The sequence below is a fragment of the Cryptomeria japonica genome, chromosome 10 (assembly GCF_030272615.1).
Source record: "Cryptomeria japonica chromosome 10, Sugi_1.0, whole genome shotgun sequence".
Lineage (NCBI taxonomy): Eukaryota > Viridiplantae > Streptophyta > Pinopsida > Cupressales > Cupressaceae > Cryptomeria > Cryptomeria japonica.
The window spans coordinates 654,323,608-654,344,825 of NC_081414.1; the positions used below are offsets into that span (position 1 = coordinate 654,323,608).

Here is a 21,218-nt window from a genome sequence, read left to right on the forward strand (position 1 = left end):
TCATATAGCTAACTGAAATTCCTCAATTTACTAAATCAATTTACATCAATTTTGCATAGAAAACATAATTATCATTATTCATACATGCATAATCATCTGAACAAATCCATCATTTAAAGCATAAAACTAGGCACATCATACATCATACGAGTATATCAAAATGCACTAGGGTTAACATGTATCAGGAGTCAGGACGAAAATACTGCACAAAATCACTAGGGCACAAGTGGGATGTAACATATCCTTCCCCTTGTGAGTCATCGTCCTCGATGATTTTCAAGTATCATTTAAAACAACTATGAACATAACAATTATTTTTTTAACCAGTATTAAAGAAACAAAAGAAGTTTTGTTTTAGCTGTTAAAAACATTAAATTGGTGTGGAAATCGTTGATGAATTTCATTATAATCTTCCCAAGTGGCACTGTCCTCAGTGTACTGGTCCCACTGGACCTTGCACTGAGTAACTTCTCTATTATGTAAGCGTTGCTTACGTACCTCGAGCACCCTGATTGGCTCGATCATGACCACCCCTAGGTCCAGTACCTGCAAGGAGTTCCAATCAATCATATGTGCAAAATCTGAAACATACTTTTTCAAATAGGAAACATGAAATACATCATGCAACCGGGCAAGAGCTGGCGGTAGAGCAATCATGTAGGCAACTGGGTTCATCACTACCAATACTTCAAAAGGACCAACATATCGAGGAGCTAATTTGGAGGACTTTGCAAATTTTATGCTACTTTTGTTCGGTTTCACCCGTAGAACCACTTTCTCTCCCACTACAAACTGTCCCGGGGTACATTTTGCATCTGCATAGCTTTTCTATCAATCATTAGCTTCTGCTAATCTCTTTCTGATCAGCTTGACTTGCTCTTCCATTTCTGAGAGCATTTCTGGACCGAGGGTTATCCTTTCTTCTAGCCTATCCCAGCTGATAGGAGTTCTACACCTCCTTCCATATAGTGCTTCGAAGGGTGCCATCTTAATGGATGATTGGAAGGAATTGTTATAGGCAAATTCGACCAAGGGAAGGTATTCCTCCCATTTGTACTGTTGATCCATGCAATACATTCTCAAGAGGTCTTCTAAAACCTGGTTAACTCTTTCCGTCTGACCATCGGTTTCAGGGTGATAGGCTGAGCTTATATTCAACTGAGTTCCCAAGGCTGAAAATAGAGTTTGCCAGAACCTGGATGTCATTCTGGCATCCCTATCCGAGATTATTTTCTCTGGTATACCATGCAACCGAAATATCTCATGCAAGAATTTGTAAGCTATAGTATGTGCCCCATCAGATAAGTTGCTTGGTATAAAATGAGCTACCTTGGTCAGTCTATCTACCACCACTAGAATGGCATTATGCTTATTTCTGGACATAGGCAATCCCTGGACGAAAGTCCATGCTGATTATCTGCCATTTCCAGTTGGGTACTGAGTTAGGTTGCAACAAACTTGCTGGGTGTTGATGTTCAGCCTTAACTCGCTGGCACTCAAAACAGCTAGCCACAAACCTTGCAGCGTCCTTTTTTATTCCTTTCCAAAAATATAAGGGTCTGATGTCAGCAAGCAATTTAGTTTGTCCCGGATGTCCAGAGTAAGGTGCTGAGTGCACTTCTTTCAACACAAATTTTCTCAACTTAGAGGACTCAGGTATATACATCCTACCTTGGTATCTTAAAAGTCCGTCTGATTCAATTTTGAAACCGTCATATCTTGGATCCTGGAAATCTATTTGTTAAGCCTCTTTTACTTGTTGGTAAAACCTATCCCCTCCTAGCAATTTTAGGACACGATTCCGGAAATTTGTGTGCACTGCAGTGATGGCATTAATCTGGCGTCTCCGACTTAGCGCGTCTGCCACTTGGTTTTCCTTACCCTTGATGTAGCTGATCTCAAAATCATAATCCGAGATTAGTTCTAACCATCTTCTCTGTCGTGCGTTAAGGTTGGGTTGCGTGAAAATATATTTCAATCCTTGGTGATCTGATCGAAGCTCAAAGGGCTTGCCTAGCAAATAGTGACGCCACATTTGTAGAGCATGTACTATTACTGCGAGCTCAAGGTCATGTGGTGCATGATTTTGCTCATAATTTTTGAGCTTTCTGGACTCATAGGCAATTACTTGATCTCTTTGCATCAAGACTCCACCTAATCCTTCCCTTGAAGCATCAGTTACTACTAAGTATTGGTCATCTGGATCTGGCACTTTTAGAATTGGTACCGCGGTCAATTTCTCTTTAAGGAGTTCAAACGCCGCTTGGCATTTTTCTGACCATTCAAATCTTTTGCCCTTCCTCTGCAATGATGTGATGGGGTGTGTGATGCGTGAGAAGTTCATTACGAACTTCCTGTAGTATCCTGCTAACCCCATGAAGCTTCTAACTTCATGCACATTCTTGGGAGTTGGCCATTCAGAAATGGCTTTAATCTTTGCCGGATCCACTGCTATCCCTTTGGCTGAAATTATATGCCCTAGGTATTGTACTTCTTTTTGGAAGAAGGTACACTTGGATAATTTTGCATATAATTGGTTTTCTTGCAATCGTTGTACAACAAACCGCAATTGCTGCATATGTTCTTCTTCATTCTTTGAGTATATCAAAATGTTGTCTAAGAACACCAAGATGAACTTGTCGAGGCAGTCATGGAATACGCTATTCATTAAATTCATGAAAGCAGCTGGTGCATTAGTAAGTCTGAATGGCAGAACCGTGAACTCATAATGTCCGTAATGAGTTCTGAAGGCAGTCTTATGGATATCCTCGTCCTTTAACCTCAACTGATGGTACCCTGATCGCAAATCGATCTTGGAAAAGACTGTTGCTCCGCGCATTTGATCAAATAAATCATCAATGCGGGGTAGAGGATACCTGTTTCGGATGGTCAATTTATTTAGCATCCTGTAATCTATGCAAAGTCGGAGAGTCCCATCTTTCTTTTTAACAAAGATTACTGGTGCCCCCTAAGGCGACACACTAGGTCTTATCAATCCTTTATCCAGGAGTTCTTGAAGTTGGGCTTTTAACTCCATCAGCTCTACCGTAGTCATCCTATAAGGAGCTTTGGATACTGGTGCTGCTCCTGGTATTAATTCGATGGAAAAATCGAATATCCTTTTTGGTGGTAAGTCAGGCAATTCCTTTGGAAATACATCCTGAAAATCTAGGAGGTAAGGATATTTCACATCAAAAGGCTCTTCTGGTTCTTCAACTTCACCAAACTCCTTTTCATGACGATTACAGTTCTCATACATCATCATGTCATCCTGATATAGGACATCCTTTGCATCCCTGATTTCATCCATTTTAACTGCAAAAATCTGACATCCTTTCTTTTCGCTTCGTCTCAGCTGCATAGCAGAGAGTTGCCGCAATCTAATTTCCCGTTGCATGCCTCGTAAGAGTACTTTGTTGCCAAAGTCATCCTGGCATTCTACAAACTTGTCAAAATAGTTTACTCTTGCCCTATGTTGACCCAACCACTTCATTCCTAAGATGACATCATACGTGCCTAGTGGTGCTACAAACAAGTCAACTTCAGAAGTGAAGTTTGAAAATTCTACTCTTGCCCCAAACAGGCATTGCTCTACCTGAGCTCTTGACTGGTTGGCATATTCTACTGTCCATGAATTAGCCATAAAACTAGCTCTCCTAGGAAATCTACTAAAAGTAATTTTTGCGAAATAAAATTTTCAGTAGCACCAGTATCAATGAGTATATTAATGGGTACACCATATAAAGTACCTGGAGTTTCTACTGGCGTGAACTGGTACTCAACTTGGCGGTTATCAACCGTCGCATGGATTCTTTGCTGAAAAACTGCTTGTTGGGGTGGCAGTGGGTTCCTCTGATGTTGCCCTCTTGATGGTTTAGTTGGGCACTGGTTGGCGTAGTGATTACCACCACAATTAAAACAACCCCCTGGCGGTCCTTTCTTTTCTGGTTTGCTACCATTCCCACCATTGTCCCTCCTGGGTTTATCATAACTCTTACTCTCTCTATGGTTGTTTTGTTGTCCTCCTTGGTGCCTTTTATTGTTTCTATTGTTGACTCCATATCTGTCTCCCTTCTTGTTGAAGTTTCGTGACGACTGTCCCCAGTTACTCTTCTTTCTGCTTCTATCTCTGATGGAGTCGTTCTTACGGAGCTTTTGTTCTTGCCTAACAGCTTTCTCATAGGCTTCATCCATAGTAGTCGGAGCTAAAACATCTACTGAACCACCTATTTGGTTGTTTAAGCCCATAATGAACTTTCTGATTTTATACCTTTCATCCACTTGGAAGTGAGGTACATACTTCAGGAGACGTGTGAATTTTTTCCAGAAAGCATGCACAGAAAGTTCTCCTTGTTTCAAATCCTGGAAATCTATCAATTTTTGTTCAAAGAATAATTGAGGCAACCATCTTTGTCTGAACACCTCCACAAATTTACTCCAGGTTATGTTGTCTGATCTCGGACCAAGTTCGGTCTTTTTGTTCTCCCACCAACCGGCAGCTTCTCCAGTTAGTTGGTAGGCTCCCCAAACAGCCTTCATGTTTTCAGTATAATCTCTGATCTCAAAGTACTTCTCCATGCTCGTAAGCCAGGCTTCAGCGGCATCCCCTCCTTCAGCCCCATTGTACTATGGAGGTCTTACTTTCTTCATATCTTCCGATATTACCCCCATAAGCTACTTTCCCTTAGGGTTCTGGTTACAGTTTTGGGTTTCTTGGAACTCACTCTGAAGAGTGTGCTCCCGCTCAGTAAACTGGTTCCTAAACTGAGACTCAAACTCCATGCTGGGTGTTTTTGTATGGCCACTTACTCTCTGCTCCAAGTCTTGGAGCCTGTTTTGCGTGTTTTGAACCATTTGGATGAGTTTATCTAGTTTATCATTTGATGTTTCTGGACCTTCGGATTCTCCCCCACCTTCTGGGTGATGAGACATGTTATACTTCTTGTGATACCTGGTATTACAAAAATATGCAGTTTTAGTTTTGTCTAGCACTTAACATTAAGAGTGTGAGATGAACATAATAAAGAATTTTTTTTTTTTTCTTAACCATCTAACCATCCATATATATATCATGAAAATATTCCCAGAAACTGTTGTCAAAAGTAAGCGAGGAAGTTAAAGTTCTTTATATACAATGTAACCCTACCAGGGTTACTCTAAAAAAAAAATAGTTCGGCTTAGGTTTCAATATATACACACAAGCGCTCTATCTAAGAGCTACTCTCTGATTCTGTGATGGGCTCTTCTTGCCCCTCAAAGTCGGAAAAGGGTACCAATCGGAACCCAGGTCGAGGTATGCGAATCGTTTTCGGTTCCTCAGGTTCGGGATGGATGACAGCAGTGTTATATTTCATTTCTTCGGTTGCAGGCTTAACCGGTTTCAGTGCTTTGTTTGCTAGTATTTTGGTTCATACTGCTGCCTTACTGGTAGCAGTCCAGGGTCGTCTTTCCTTGACGATTCTTTTTAGGGCATCAGCTAGGGTTTCGTCATCAGACGACATGGAGCAGTATGAGTAATCCTACTTGCGATTGATTACCTTCCACAACCAAAGGTAAACCGGGTCACGTGCTTGTTTTCTTTTGGTTGTGTGGAACATCCTGGACAAAGCCAAGTATTTTGTTTCAGTTTCATTCCAAGTTTTTTTTTTTGGTTCTTGTTGTGGTGAGCCCAAGGTTCAGTGTTGAACCTGACGCTCTGATACCATGTGTAACATGTAGAAATTTGAAAGAAAATTAAGTTCAAATAATCTAACCGTTGCAAAAACAGCCGTTAACATAAGCATAGCGAAAAGGATATATTTTTATTTTTTATATTCAAACTGGAAAAAAAATAACGATAACCGAATGATTAAGCGCATAAACTAAAAATTAAGCATACATGCAATATTTAAGAACTAATTAACTTGCATGAAATGAAAGAGAGAAAAGGGTTTAGAGAGTACTTTTAAACTGATGCTAAATTCTGAACGTCAAACTCTGTTGTGATATTGGTGAGGAGGGAAAGTATCATTAGGTGCTTTTCTGCCCAACCACGGATTATCTAGTCCCCCGTGCCATATCCTTCTGGATTGGCCCGACCCTTCGCAAGAAGGTAAAGGAATACGAGAACTCAATGCCATCTGAGACTTGGTGTTAGGACCTACGCACTTCGTCGATCATACACCAAGGGTAACCCCCTACTAGTATGACGCTCTGACTAAGGTTGTATCCGGTGCTAAAGATCAGACTAGTGCATGCATTACGCAGCACCACCTTGGCCAAGGTTTTACACTGTAAGCACGAGTCTTTGTGCTGTCAATGATCTCACCCTTCTCGGCAATAAGTCAAGGTTCTAGGAGTTCAACTGAGCTCAAGAGGGTAATCTCAAAAGATAGAGTATGTTTGACACTACTGTTCAGATTGATCCAATTAAGAAAATCTAAGGAAGCTCAATAAGGTATCGACAATCTTCTAAACACGAGACCTTCCAGGTTTTCAAATCTAAAACCAAAGGATGCTGCTGGCATGATTGTATTCAGCAGGTTACAAAATTTAAGGGTTCGAAAAACACTTATTACACTCACACCGGTATGAAGTGTTACATCACCATGCTTACATACACATACACCCGTGCATATGCACGTATCTATACAGACTGTATTTATTTGTAAGTATGTATAAAACACTACATCTACCCTTATTGCTTGGTCTGAAAGAAAACAATGATACAAACTGGCAGCCCCAATTTTTTTATAACTGATATAAAATGGACTGCTCCTTTTTAGAGACTTATACATTAACCCATTTTTTAAAAAACAGTAAGGGATTAAATACATTCAATCATTTATTTCAAAAACCACCTATTATATCTATACATGTACATACATATATATTTTGAGTATGTTGATATACATGTGTGTACATATATAAATATAAATCTGTACGAATCTGGTGTAAGACAGCAAACAGAAAATGATTTACATAAGTTCAGATTTTCTACCCAACTTTCCTACGAGGATAACACAGAATTTTTTTTCACAATCTTCTCTACTTTTCATGATACAGAAAAACAGGATAAGACACATTTCCTCCCTTATTTATTTTGTGAAATAGTCAGGCCCCTTTTACCCAAATTAGTAGGGCAGATTCAGAATTCTTTTGCTTGCTTTAACACCAGATTTAAGAGGTAGAAGGAGAATTTTCCAAAAGTACGAAATATATACGTATATATTTACATACATATATATCCCTATTATATATGTATGCAATTCATATGTATACATATCATACTTCTTCTCACGGAGATAACACAAAATATAATATTTCCCGAAGTACGTTAACCCTCTCCTTACATTCCAGGAACAAAGTTAACACTGAATTTAATAGCAGAATGATGGTAATGAAATACCTATATCTACCTTCCAATTTCAATCTCCAAATAAACCTTAGCAGAATACACAGCATTACATCAGACTGGTTATTTCCTACTAAAAACTGAAACAGAAACTAATATACATAGTAAAAGTGCAGAAGGGTTTTCAACCCATCTAAAATGCCATGAAATTCTCTTAAATACCCAGCCATTTACATACGACTAAAATATCTATGAATCCCTTCCATTATACTTCGAAAATCAAGAAAATAACTGCAAGAGATAAGTTAATATTGGAGGTCTAAGAAGGTAACGTGACCTGGTGTATCTGTAGGATTATGAAGTTTTGAAACCAGTTTTCCACGCTGAAACCACAAGCTGGAACCACTGAATGCCCAGCCAAAACCCTTGTTCCCTTTCTTTCTAGAAGAAAAATATGTCGTAGATAATAATAATCCTTTTTTCCTCTCTTATCCTTTGGTTTTTATAACCCACGCTGTCCAAAACCCACGCCCTAATACCAGGCGGATTTTCCAAAACTCCCAAGGAGTCACGCAGGACATGCTTCCATTTCCTGTGGCTGCCTTTCGTTTTCATCCAAAACCCCAAAAAAATGCAAAAATATCTTTCCACCATCATATATAATGGTGCGTGAAGTCTTTTAATTCATTTCCTTTCTTTCTTTCTTTGCCCGACAACTCCAAACAAAAGATGGTGATATAATAGGTTTATTTTACTATAACCTTTTTGCTCTTATTACATTCCAACCAGCTCGATAAACTATAAGGCTTGCTCCATTAAATAGAAATTATATGATGGTTAACATTAATAAGATTTAAAAGTTTTATTTAAGTCTTATTTCTTCCAACACTATGAAATAAATAATTTCATCTATTTAAAGTTGGTCAATAAAATAATTTATTTAATTAAAATAAAACTTACTAGGCAATTTTTAATTAAATTTAATAATACATATTTATTTATATCTATATATACGCGACCTATACTTCCTACGGATATCTGACTGTGATAGTGCGTATACGATCAGGTATACGTGCTACCGTACTGTTGATGTGTTTTTTATGCACATAACAATACAGAATAAATTACCAAATTAATTTACCCTCTCTTGAACAAAATCACCTCAGATGCTAAGGATGAGATCAACTAATGTGATTCCAAGGTTTCTACATGTCAGGTCTTGACTAGTGGGTAAGGTCAGTGGTTGATGTGAATTGCTATGTTTCACTTTGGGGACTTACGCAAATGTTTGGATTATCATGAATGATGCGGAATAGGTGTGTTGACAACTTAAGATTTATCAATAAGGCTCTGGATTTACTTCTTACTAAAAAAGGGGGAAAAAGAATAGGGTTCAAGAAATCTATTCTAATCCTAGGAATGTAGGAAATGGTGAATGGATTTAATGGAATCAAATCAGGCAAGGTCTCACAATCAGGTATTGACACAAGCTTAGTGCAATCATCTAAGGTATACCTAATGATTTTCAGACTATTACCATCAAATGAAGACACCATCCAAGTTGATGCTTGTCAACGGACGCATAATAGTTGAAGTTATGCCTACTCAAACTCTAGTTGACCACACAAGGCGCACTTACCAGCGGAAAGAGGCTAGTGGTATGGATTAAGGATTCCACACAAATGAATTCAACAAATCTTCCATTCAATCTAACATACATGAAAATAAATTCTAATCTAAATTCTAATCTAACTTGGACGAATTGAGAACCATGAATGCAAATACAACACTTGAAGAGCAAAATCACCAACAATTGAACAATGATTAGGATTCAAATAGCTATAGCATATACCAACAATTCTACAAAAACTCTCTCTTACAAATGAGAGACAAAGGGGCATATATAGAGTCTCTTACAAAATGGATGGCCCAGATTGATCTAAGATCAACGGTCGAGATCATGCCAACAAAACCCTAGAATTGCCTTAATTAGGGTTACATAAAAAATGGTCCCACCAACATATGGCCCAATGAAAAGATACCTAGTCATCATATAGGGAATCTTCTAGAAGATTCCTCCCTGCATCTCTCTCTCTCTTAGCATACTCCAAGAATCTAGCCAAAACTGAATCTAACTCCTCCATGGAAATGCTAGGCAAGGTATCCTGTTGTAAATCAATCACATCCAATGAATCCGAGCAAGCATTCAAAGTGTTCTCCCATTCGGGCATGAGCTTCTGCGAATTATGAACATGAATCAACAAAGAGACCAAGCCATCTATCTGACTCTTCTGCAAAGAGTCCAACTAGCAAAAATACATAAATTTTATCTTGTCTCTTAATTCGGCTAAGTGTAAACCACTAGCATCACTAACATCAACACCCAATAATTCCTCAATCGAGGCAAGGATCTTCATCTGAATGTCTTGAATTAATCCTTCCATCTCCATACAACTCGATTGGGCGTTCTCATAAGCTGATTTCTTCAAAGCTAGTGCACAATACCAGCCATGGAAATTATATATGTCTCCATTGTGTACAATGTTCTCGCTGACCAAGGTGGAATTAGGAACCTTCTTTAATGCCAGGAGGCGTGGGATAGTCTTCTCTTGGATAGGCCGGAATTCTTCCCAAACTCCCTCCAAAAACTGGATTCTGAATACAAGCGTTGTTGTCTTATCATATGCTTGGACAAACTGAGTAAGGAAATCATCTGCCTGCTTCCTTGTGCTTTCAATCCACTTTTCCACCTCTGAGTGTGTACCTCTCGCTACCTCGCAGTGTGAATGTATTCCATGGTCAACTGCAATAGGGAAAATAAGGGTGGGATCTCCACGCCTTGTCCCTGGAATATACTCTCTGAGTCTAATATTTTCTTCTTTGTACCTTTCATTCTCCGCAATCGCTATGTCTAACTTTGCATTGATTGCTTGGAGGTTGTCACCAATCTTCTAAAATTCCTGTCCTGCGGATGGACGACCAAGGGCAATTGAAGTGATTTGGAAATCCATGGGAGTAGCAGTGTCCACTATCACGCCGGCTCTAGGAACAGCAATCTGCGCAATCCGCATTCCTGTCTCATCTCTAGCTATGTGCGACAAAATCTCCGCTCTCTTGGGCTCCTTCTTCTTAGCACTCCTAGCTAGGTAGTCATCAATATCCTCAATAGGCTGTACTTCTATCATTTGTTTACTTTTTTCCATACTCTTCCTCAACCATTCAGGAATAGCGATCATCTCCATACCATCATCAAGACATATTTCTCGATCAAGGTCCTTTAGTGCCGAGATAACTTCATCATTATCATCAGGATTATTCCTGGTCCAATCATATACATCATTTCCCAAACTAACTTCCAAAAGGACAATAGAGGATCCCGATTGGTCATCATTCTCATCAGGAGGTGCAGATGTTGTTGTGGCATGGAACTCCTGAATATTCTCTGGTAGTATCACTATGTTGGAACACTGCCGAGTCTCCTTATTTTGTTCTGTTACTTCAATCACTTCGATTGATGAGGCACTAGGAGGGGGTGAAGGAATGATAAGTGGAGTGATAGTCTTTTGTTTCTTCTTCACATCCTCAATCTTCTTCCCTCTAGCCTTGACTTCTCCAGGCATGTTCTTCCTTCTCTTGGGAACTTGACTCTCTTCGTCTGCATGAATCCTAACATCACTGACAGTCCTCTGATCATCCTCAGAAGTAGACTCTTCCAGCTTCATCCTTTCATAAGTGAAGGGAACACCCATGTCAACTAATCTGTTCATCTGCATATCTACCCATGTGCGGGAGAAATTCAAGACTTCTCTCATCAATATATTCAGGTCAATCTCTTCTGACTCTAACCAATTTGGCAATAGGATTGCCTTCTTCATTTCATTCTCATAATGCGGGTGTGTATGATCTCTATCATTTAATACTTGATCAGGGATGAGGAAAAGTCCACACTTCCTCATGAAATCCACTAACATTCTGGACCACATTCTTCTCTTTACTGCTTGTTCGTCCATTAAGTTAGCCCAATAATCCTCTATGTCAACCTTGTGAGTGAACTTCTCTCCTCTGATCCTTCCGACCTTCTTGTTTGGATCGAATCTCTCTCTCTTTTCTTGTAGGTAGCAAATCTGTAGAATGCAATCTCCTCACCTGTAGTGCTGGCAGCTATGGCAGATTGGCAGACCTCTGACGTCTTCCCAACTGAAATAGGGAATGTCATTCCTGTCTTGTGCTTCTCTCTCTGGATAACATCGAACTCTAGAAGCTGTCTTACCACTTCCAACAATATCATTTTGTCAGTAGGATACCTAGGAAGTTTGTAGGGTTCAGATTGAAACCCATGAATCCTGAGGTATGTGAAAGTGGGAAACTGTATATACCACGATCCATATTTCTCTATTAACTCTGTTGCCTCCTTGGACAATCTTCTGTGGATTCCGCCCTGCAACATCCGTGTGATGTACATAGTGAATGCATCATTCACTCTTTTATAGTCTTCAACTCTGTGCATACTCAATTGGGGGTAGCATTCATAACTCTTAAACTGTCCTTGCCCATTCCCGACTTCACCTTTGCATATTAATCCTCTGTATGAAACAAATCGTGCAAGCAAGTACACCAAGTAGGAAGTCATGGCGAATGACTTGGACCGCTCTACATTCCTCAACTGAAAATCCAGATTGTCACTTATGATCTTAGACCAATTCACTAGTGTTCCTTTAAGACAATCCTGGATGAAGTAGAACATCCATCCATGAAATATTGCTCCCTGCGGCATTCCCATCACTCTATTGAGTAGAAATATCAAATCACTATATTCCTCCTTAAAATCTATGCACATAAGTGTTTTGGGAGCCTTGGAATGATGATTCCTAGGTTCAATCATCCACTCTTTATTAATTAAACTCTTGCATACACCCATCTTCTTTGTGTATCTGTCTGCATAATCTTCCTTGATCACATCCTTCATGTCTGTACTGCGTGGAATTCCGAATACCTCAGCAATGGCATCCTCAGCAAGGTAGGCGACGACAACACCCTTCGGACTCTTGATCATTCTTGTGAGCGGATCGTAACATCGTGCACACTCCAGGATCAACTCACTACACTGTATGGATTGTGGAAACCCAGCGGCATGGAAAATGCCACTCTTCATAATATTCGCATATGCTGGAGAAGGAACATGATCTCTGGATCCGAACATCCGATGCTGCATCTGGTCGAAGTCCAAGAAATGCATGTTGGTATCAGTGATCTCCCTCCATTTGGATGAAATCTTGAACTCTGGATAAAATCTAGTTTCCAACGTCTTCAGCAGCTCTTTCCTTTCCTTGTATCCTGATTTTGACATCACACCGGATTGATGATGACTTAGGAAAGGTGTGAAAGGTTGTGTTTTCACACAATGAATGTCTGAAGACACCTTCCGCAGTCAACAATGGAGGTCAAAATTTTGAAGACAACCTGAAAATTCAGACTTTCAAAATATGTTGTAATCTTCAAAATGTGCATAAAATCAATAAAAATCAGTTTTATTGATGAAAACAATCATTTTCAAGAATGTAAGTATGGCTGGTAAAATTTAGTTTTCTGAGGACAAAGTCTGAAAATCGGACACTTCAGACTTACCAGCACCTTGCAAAGTGGTTTAGATCCCTGAAAATGATGAAAAATGGCTTAGGAAACAACCCCAAGCAAATTCGCCAAAATTGGTTAGGTCACTGGAAATGAAATTTTTTTAGGACAAGTGCCTAACAATGGAGTTTCAGACCTGCAACAGCGATAAAATGGTCTAAAAAGTGCACAGAAAACTCCACAAAATGTCTCCAAATGCTAAATATTCAAGTTAGAATTGGCTGGGCAATAAAAACTTAAGTTTGAAAATTCATGGCAGCCATTAATGGAAGTCAAAATCTGAAGCAAACCTCAGATCTAAAGCGAATCAGCAGGCTGGAAATGATGACAGCCAACAAACATGCATGAAAAATCCACCAAAATGTGGCCTCCAAGCAAAATCAAAATTTTCCCAAGTCTAGCGCTAAAATGGAAATCTGAAAATTTGATGCCAATGGTAGCTCAGATCTGCAGCAATGGAGGATGGCACCAATTTGGAAAATTCGCCCAAGTTGGGATTGAAAACCCCAAACACAAAATTTTGCCTTCCTTAGCAAAAAATCAAAATTTTCAAAATTCTGAAAATTGTTGTCAATGGCAGCAATCTGCAGAAATGAAGGTCTGAACAGCAAGCAAAAATGGTGGAGGAAAAATTGCCCAAGGTCTCCAAACACAAATTCGCCAACTTTCACCAAAAAATGCTAAATTTGGAAAAAATCGCCAAACTTAGCAAAATCGAAAATCTGAAACTGGTCTTTAATGGTAGCCAAGAGGAATAAATCAACAAGCTGAAAAAATGGAGGAAAATAAATCCTCAATCCCACACTTCACAAAAATGCCTTGCTAAAAATTCGCCCAACTTGAAAAAAAATCGCTCTCATGGAGACACCTGGCAAAAATAATAATAAAATAATGCTGAAGTTCCTCTCATATACTTGCTTTCAGCTCCAACTTTCACCACACAAGCAATGTGGGATAAAAAAATACTTGTATAAATGCTTGCTTGGTGAAACCCTAACTTGCTTCTAGAAGATTCAAACATTTAATAATAATTGCAAGTTATTAAATTTGCTTTTAAATTTAAAATAATCATTTAATAATTATTTAAAAGCAATCAAAATGGGGCTTTTTATTAGAAAAATGCAATTTAAATTCACAATAAAGCCTCCACGGGAAAATCGATGTCACTTGGGATTGAAAAATCCCTTCAAAAATCGCTTAAGTGTCAAAATTTGCCCCATGGGGGAAATTCGACCCATGCTTGGATAAAAATCCATGCTCAAAATCATCAAAATGCACATAAATCACCCTCCAGGGGAAAATCGATATGAGTTTGGACAAAAATCTAGACAAAAAATGCACTCATTTTGCAAAAATCACCCCCCAGGGGAAATTTGATGGGTGTCTGGAAAAAATCCACACTAAAAAATCACTTAACTTGAAAAAATACCTCCCTGGTGGAAAATCGACCTCAGTCTGGACAAAAATCCGGACTCAAAAACTCTTCATAATGTTCCCAATGGAAAATCGATCCCTGTCTGGATAAAAATCCGGACAAAAATCCTAACTTAGTTGTCACAAAAATCCTGGTGGAAAATCGACCCAGGCATGGAATTATCCTTGCACTCCAGTCTGCACTCCCAAGGGAAATTCGATGGGTGTTTGGATAAATCCTGACACTTAGCCAAATTTTAGCATTCCCAGGGGAAAATCGCTCCAGGTGTGGATAAACAGTGGGGGAAATTAGTGGCCAGTATGGATTCCAGGGGAAACCCATGTGTAGTATGGATTTTGAGTGGGAGAATGGGTTGGGTAGTCTGGAATGTGGGGAAAATCACCTCTAGCATGGATTTTGACCCTTTAACCCTTGGAATATGGATTTCCCTTAGGGTTTTAACATTTTAACCACTCAAAATCACTCAGCGACTTTAAATTTAACTGGACTTAGACTAATTTTCCAAAAATATGAGCGAAACGCTAGGAAAATGTTGAAATAAAGTGCAAAACCAACTTAAATATTACCTTAGGAGCGAGAAAACAACTCCAAAAGGTCTATGAATATCTTGGCACTTTAAAATCATTGATGCGCGTGTTTAAAAACACATTAACGTTCAAATGCTCAAACACTTAGCAAAACTTAGGATCATTAAAAATATCATCTTTTGCAACTTGATCCTAACACTTCAAAAACCCTAGACGACACTAGGCATGATCAAAAATCCGAGACTCGAGCACGGAAAATGCAAAATTGCCCACTAAGCAGCCAAAACCCTAACCTAACAACGCAGGAAGCTGAAAAAGAGGGGGTCCCCGTTAGCAATGGGGTGATGTGTGAAAAGGTCACAACACGTACCCAGGTACTCGTATAAGATATGTTAGTTACGTATATATATACATATACTTAAACATATATATTAAAAGGTAATATTAGTCCAGTCAACTTAATTAATAAACGACGAAATAATTTATTAATAGTAATAATTAATAATTATTTTAGGAAACGACAACCTCAGATTCTATGCATCGACCTACCGGTTAACTGACACACCGGCTAATCAAAGTCTGACAAGATCCATGTAGGTTTACCTGGCTTAGGCTAGGGTTTTCAAATGACATTGAGTTCTTGCATTCTTTCACCTCCCGACCTGATGATACTTTCCCTCCTTTCGGAGGGGACGACGGTCTCCTGCATACACTTGGCCCATGGAAATCGGTTAGATCAAATCTTGTCTAGTTCTGACAATTAATAAACCATGATAAAAGTGAAACATGATATCATATAGCTAACTGAAATTCCTCAATTTACTAAATCAATTTACATCAATTTTGCATAGAAAACATAATTATCATTATTCATATATGCATTAAAGCATAAAACTAGGCACATCATACATCACACAAGTATATCAAAATGCACTAGGGTTAACATGTATCAGGAGTCAAGAGGAAAATACTGCACAAAATCACTAGGGCACAAGTGGGATGTAACAGGCTGATCCACTATGAGTGTCATCACAAAAATCATCATCACCCTCAAAATTTTCAGAATTTGACAAACTTTGCTTGATTTTTACTATGGAGTGTTGAATGTCCTGAATGTGTTGAAGATGGAACTCGGTTTGTTGAGCCAACAACTTGGCTTGTTTTGCCCTTTCTAGCCATCCATCAATCAACCTTTGGGACTGCTCGATATCAGCTGCTCCAAAGTGCCTGAAACTTATCCCGAAATAAGACGCTTCTTCAAAATTTTCATGTCCTCTATTTGCATCATTTGTACTAACCATAGAACTTCCTTTCCCACAATTGAAGGTTGCCATATCATGAGAAAGTGAAGACATACTGCTGCTGTTCATGTACAGAAAATAAGGACTGATTTCAACTTGTTTGTCCTTGCCTTCGAATTCCTCTTCAATGCAAGCTTCATGCTCCACACTTGTAAACTCATCTTCACAAATTCTTTCATGTGTAAGGACTGCAACCTCATGAGAAGTATAGAACATAATGTTGCTGTCCTCAAATAAATCGGTGATGATATCATGCCATTGCAACATGTCTCCTTTATCATGAGTAGTGAAAATACTACTAGTTGCTCCACTAAGTAAAGGATCAACCTCCACATCATCCTCAAGTGGCCCTATTTGATGATGACTACTTTCTATCTCAAATTTTGTGCTTTCAAATGATTCTGAATCAGCATCACTCATCATATGAAAATCACCATATGTGCTGTCATCCAAGCATACATCATCATCCAAGGTTCTGCTGCTACGTATCTCAACTGATGGCTCATCTGGCAAAGTAAAAGTTGTTGGTATGACAGTACCTTCACCTTCTTCTACCTCCAATGTATCCGCATGTCCGTCTAACTCGCAATCCTGGAACTCCTTGTCCAAAAGTAAATCTTCAAACTTAGTTTCTAAGGTCTGATTTGAAAAATCAGACTCATCATGACTTGAATCCTCACCATTCCATGCGTCATTAGTACCCAATTCTTGAGTACTATCATGTGTCAACTCAAGAATCTGCATGTGTAGATGCTGCTGACTCATGTGGATGTAAGGTATCATAACTGCTGTCATCAGAAGTGCTAGGGGGCATATTCACCAAGCAATCATTTCCCAATACTGTCCTAATCTCTTGATTCAAATCAGCCCATGAATCACTTGTAAAGAAGTTGGATAGATTACAATAAATGAATGACTTGCTTTATAGAAAGCAAGAGAAACCTAATCTAAAATTAGGGAAACTAAAAAAACATAAAGGAGCTAAATAAAGCTCAACTTAGTGAACTTAATCTATTATTAACCTAGTCTAACAAGATAAAAAGCACCAAAGTTAAGCCTAAGTGAACAAAGAAATTAATTAAACAATTAGATAGTCTCCTAATTACTCCAACACTCCCCCTTAAGATTAACTTAGGGATGAGTTGAATGTCTAAGAATGAATGCAAAGAGCAAGCAAAATGAGTCCCAACAACAAAGCCATGATTAGGTACCCATGTACAAACCAATGCAACACTCAAAAGTGGAGAAAAAGAGAAAAACCTAGTGTGAGAAAACTCATTTCCAAAAGAGAGAAAAAGATATACGAAGTGACAAGAATGATAGACTCTAAATTTCCCCCCCAAGTACTTAATTGGTCACATAATTACAATCAATATCCCACCCATAGGAGAGAGAAAATCAGGATATGAACCTCACCAATAAAAAAGTATCTCATATGCTAATGATGAGAGTCTAAAGACATAATGCAATTTACTGCCTTCAAACAACATTTCTTGCCTTAGGAAGAAACAAATCCACTGGAGATATGAAAAGCCACTCCCTTAAACTGGAAGATGTAGGAATCTAGATCCAAACTGTGTGTGCGTATGGAAAATGCTTATATGTTGCTATGTCCATGATAGATAATGATGCTACAAAGCAATTAGCTACATGCCCAAACAATGTAGTAGGTGGCAAATTAGGACTTTGCAAAAGATGATGAAGAACAAGCTCCATGGGCGATGAGGATGGGCAAGAAACATTGATTTGGCTATCAACAAAGAGGAGATGAATATCCTCAAAATAATCCTCTAGATCTACAATATGAGACTCTACAAACAAGGATGATATGTTTGCAAGATACGAATCCCAAGTAGTTGTGTCTGAAAGAATAATGTCCTACTGTATTGCATCAATGGGGGATATGCATGAGCCAATGCTAAGGTCATCATGAACAACAAAAGATGCAGATGATTGAGCTGGGATCTCAATATGAGGAGTGAGAACTGAGAGACTAGCCTCTAATCCATCAAACACGAAAGACTCGTGATATACTCAAGCATCTCAAAGTACCATGATCATAGGGTATACAATTTGCATGTGCAAGGGGAATAAGACAATCTACTACAAGATCTTCTGGAAATGGAGAGATATTAGGATCTCCATAGATCTTCCAAAAGCGAGTAGAAAGTGTGGGGACAATCAATGTCCAATAAAGCACACAGTGTCAAAATCAAAACTAGAACCGATCACTCTTGCAACATGGTTGTTAATGATCCTCCAAGCATGCTTACCTCTCTTTGAGGCTAGTTGAGGGATGAGTCCATATAGATAAGGCAAAAAATCAAGCCACCTGAGATATGTCAAGATCCCCTTTTGCCAAGACTCATAAGTGCCCTTTGCTAGGTTGATAATAGAAGGATGAACAAAAAAACCCATGATACCTCCTCAAATGAAATAATTCAGTACATGTAAAGAAGATTAAGTAAAGCGCTCTCCAACAAATAGATTCATTCCAGTTGCCAAGACATCCAAGTAATTAACTAGATAGTGAAAACACTAAAGTTTAAGTAAAACATGTTTGGGGAAAAATTTGAATTTTTTTTATGTATAGATCTGAAGAGCTTTGAATCACCTTTTCAATGCCTCACGAATCACGAAAATTAGAGATACTGGTGAAAAGATATGAGCTTGAAACTGAATATTTGAATTTGAACTAGTATAACAAAATTTGGAGCTGAATCTGACTATGAAACCACAACCATTGGAAAGTGCTCGGAAATACCTTTCCAATGTGTTGACGTGGCTAAAGTCATGCTTTTACTCTCTCCGGTCAACATTGAAGAGAATGCTAAGTATCCTATCCTCTCTTGAATAGGGAAATCCTTAATGTTGTATTAAATGATCAAAGGGGACAACCTCAAGGTTCCAAATGTTAGGTCTTGACTGCGGGATAACTCAACGGTGGATGTGTTTTGTTGGTAACACAAGGGGGGCTTACGTTTACAACAAGCTGGCCTACATCTAACGATGTTGCGATTCTCAGACTGCAGAAAATAAAAGCAAAAGGGAAGGGTTTAGGGGTTCTAACTCCTAAGTGCAATAGTAGTAATGGCTGGTGCTGCGGGTAGACAGGTTTCCATAAACTAATCCCTGCTTCGCTAGAGATATGCTCACAACTTCACAGGGATAATGCAAGCTCCAAGGGAATGAAGGATTTTTAGACTAGAGGTACGCATGTAGGCACCCAATTGTGGCGCAACCTAAGACAAATATCTATAGTTGAACTAGGCACAATAGTAAGGTTCAGACTAACCATACATGGTGACCTACAATCAGTAGGCCCCAATGGTATGAACCGGAAATACATCAAATACCCCCCACATTTCGCCATTAAAATCATTGAACTCTACTTAACCAGCTGAAGGAAAACCATGCAAATAGAAGTAAACAAAGTCACTAACACCATACTTCAATGTTCATATATTGGTTTCAGTTGCCATTACAACAATTTCTTCCAACAGTCCTATTCTACTCCTAATATGCAAACTGCATCTAACTATTCTAACCTCTAAAATTCTAACTACTAAAATCTAACCCTTTACAAAGAGAGGTACTACCTTTTATAGATTTTACATTTCAGATGAAGGGCCAAGATTGATCTCTTCCAATGGCTGCAATTCACCTTCTAGAAGCTTGGCATCTTTAACTCGTGCCTATTTACTTCTTATAACTTCTCGACTGCCACTTTCAACCACTTCCTTAGCTATTGGCCACTGTTCTACAACAATTCGATCAATCAAGTAGCTGAGGAACAACTGACCTGTGTACCCCATTTGTTTTGAATACATTAATGGGGGTCCACAGGTAGCTATTTTACAATAAAACAATTTTGTTTTTACAAACTGATTTTCTGATATTTTCAACTGTGTATCTTTTGCATCTACATATTGAGTGCTTTTATTGATGTTTTCTAGAAACTTGGAACATCATCCTTTTGGTCCTTTGTGCTATGATTGTTTCCTTCATCTGGTCGAATTGATCCTCGCCACTGTCGTGTTTTGCATTCAACCTATAGCGTGTCCTTCATTGACACCACTCCACGATCATCATTTTGGTCTTGTTTCTCCTTGGCTCCTTGTAGCGGCATCGATCTACAAAAGCGAGTTCAAATTGAATCAATCACCTTGAAAAATTAAAGTAATCTTGACAAATATTAAATGTTTTCAAGGCAACATTGGGCTTCGTTTCGGCATATAGGAGGGGAAAATGAAAGATGTTTACTTTTAAAACAATTTGAACCTCCTTTACTTCATTCCACTTTTGACTTAAAATCACGCCACTTTAAAGGGAAAAGTTAGGCATTTCAGAATAAAAGTGCCAAAAAGTTCTGTTATTTGAAAATCTCACATTTTGCCAGTTTAAGGGGAAATATCGGCCTTGCTAGGCTAAATTGCAAATATAAACCCCTTTACATTTTAAAACGCCCTCCACCCCCACCCCCACCCCTTCCCTTTCTTTTGCTTAACTTAACACCTGGCAAGTATTTCGGCTATATGAGGGCAAAAAGAAAATTCCTTTTCTTCTAAACACATGAACGTAACTTTACCCAATATCTTCCTCATTATTCTATTCATATTGAACTGCTCTATGTAGTTCAACACATTTTCGGCGAAAGGAGGCAATTTAAGTTTTTTAACATATGAACCTTACTTATTTTGACCTTGTGTTTAAAGAGAAAAAGGTCGATTTTACTTTTTGACATCAACCCCCAACCCTTTTGCCCTTTGGTATTTTTCGGCATTTTGCAGGTGAAATAACAGGAGGCCCATCGAACCCCATTTCTTTTCTAAAATCCCGACCTTCTATTTGGCACTTTGATATACCTTTTGGCACTTTATCGGACTTTTTTTGGCGAATGGAGGAGGCCAATAAAAAAAATTGTGGCTCAAACATACGAAAAATGCTGAACTTTTTTAGTGTTTTGGTCGTTTTTCGGGGGGCTTCTTTGG

General features: G+C 38.7%; 2 protein-coding genes across 2 annotated transcripts; both read right to left on the reverse strand.

The window, feature by feature from the left end:
* Positions 1 to 354: 354 nt before the first annotated feature.
* LOC131859115 (uncharacterized) lies at positions 355 to 675 on the reverse strand. The gene has a single exon (XM_059212656.1). It carries the CDS (start codon positions 673 to 675, stop codon positions 355 to 357), a length of 321 nt encoding a protein of 106 aa, XP_059068639.1.
* Positions 676 to 831: 156 nt separating this feature from the next.
* LOC131859116 (uncharacterized) lies at positions 832 to 4,578 on the reverse strand. The gene is made up of 4 exons (XM_059212657.1): positions 3,750 to 4,578; positions 3,033 to 3,624; positions 1,757 to 2,876; positions 832 to 1,392 (listed from the first exon to the last, which is right to left on the reverse strand). Exons 1-4 carry the CDS (start codon positions 4,576 to 4,578, stop codon positions 832 to 834), a joined length of 3,102 nt encoding a protein of 1,033 aa, XP_059068640.1.
* Positions 4,579 to 21,218: the final 16,640 nt, after the last annotated feature.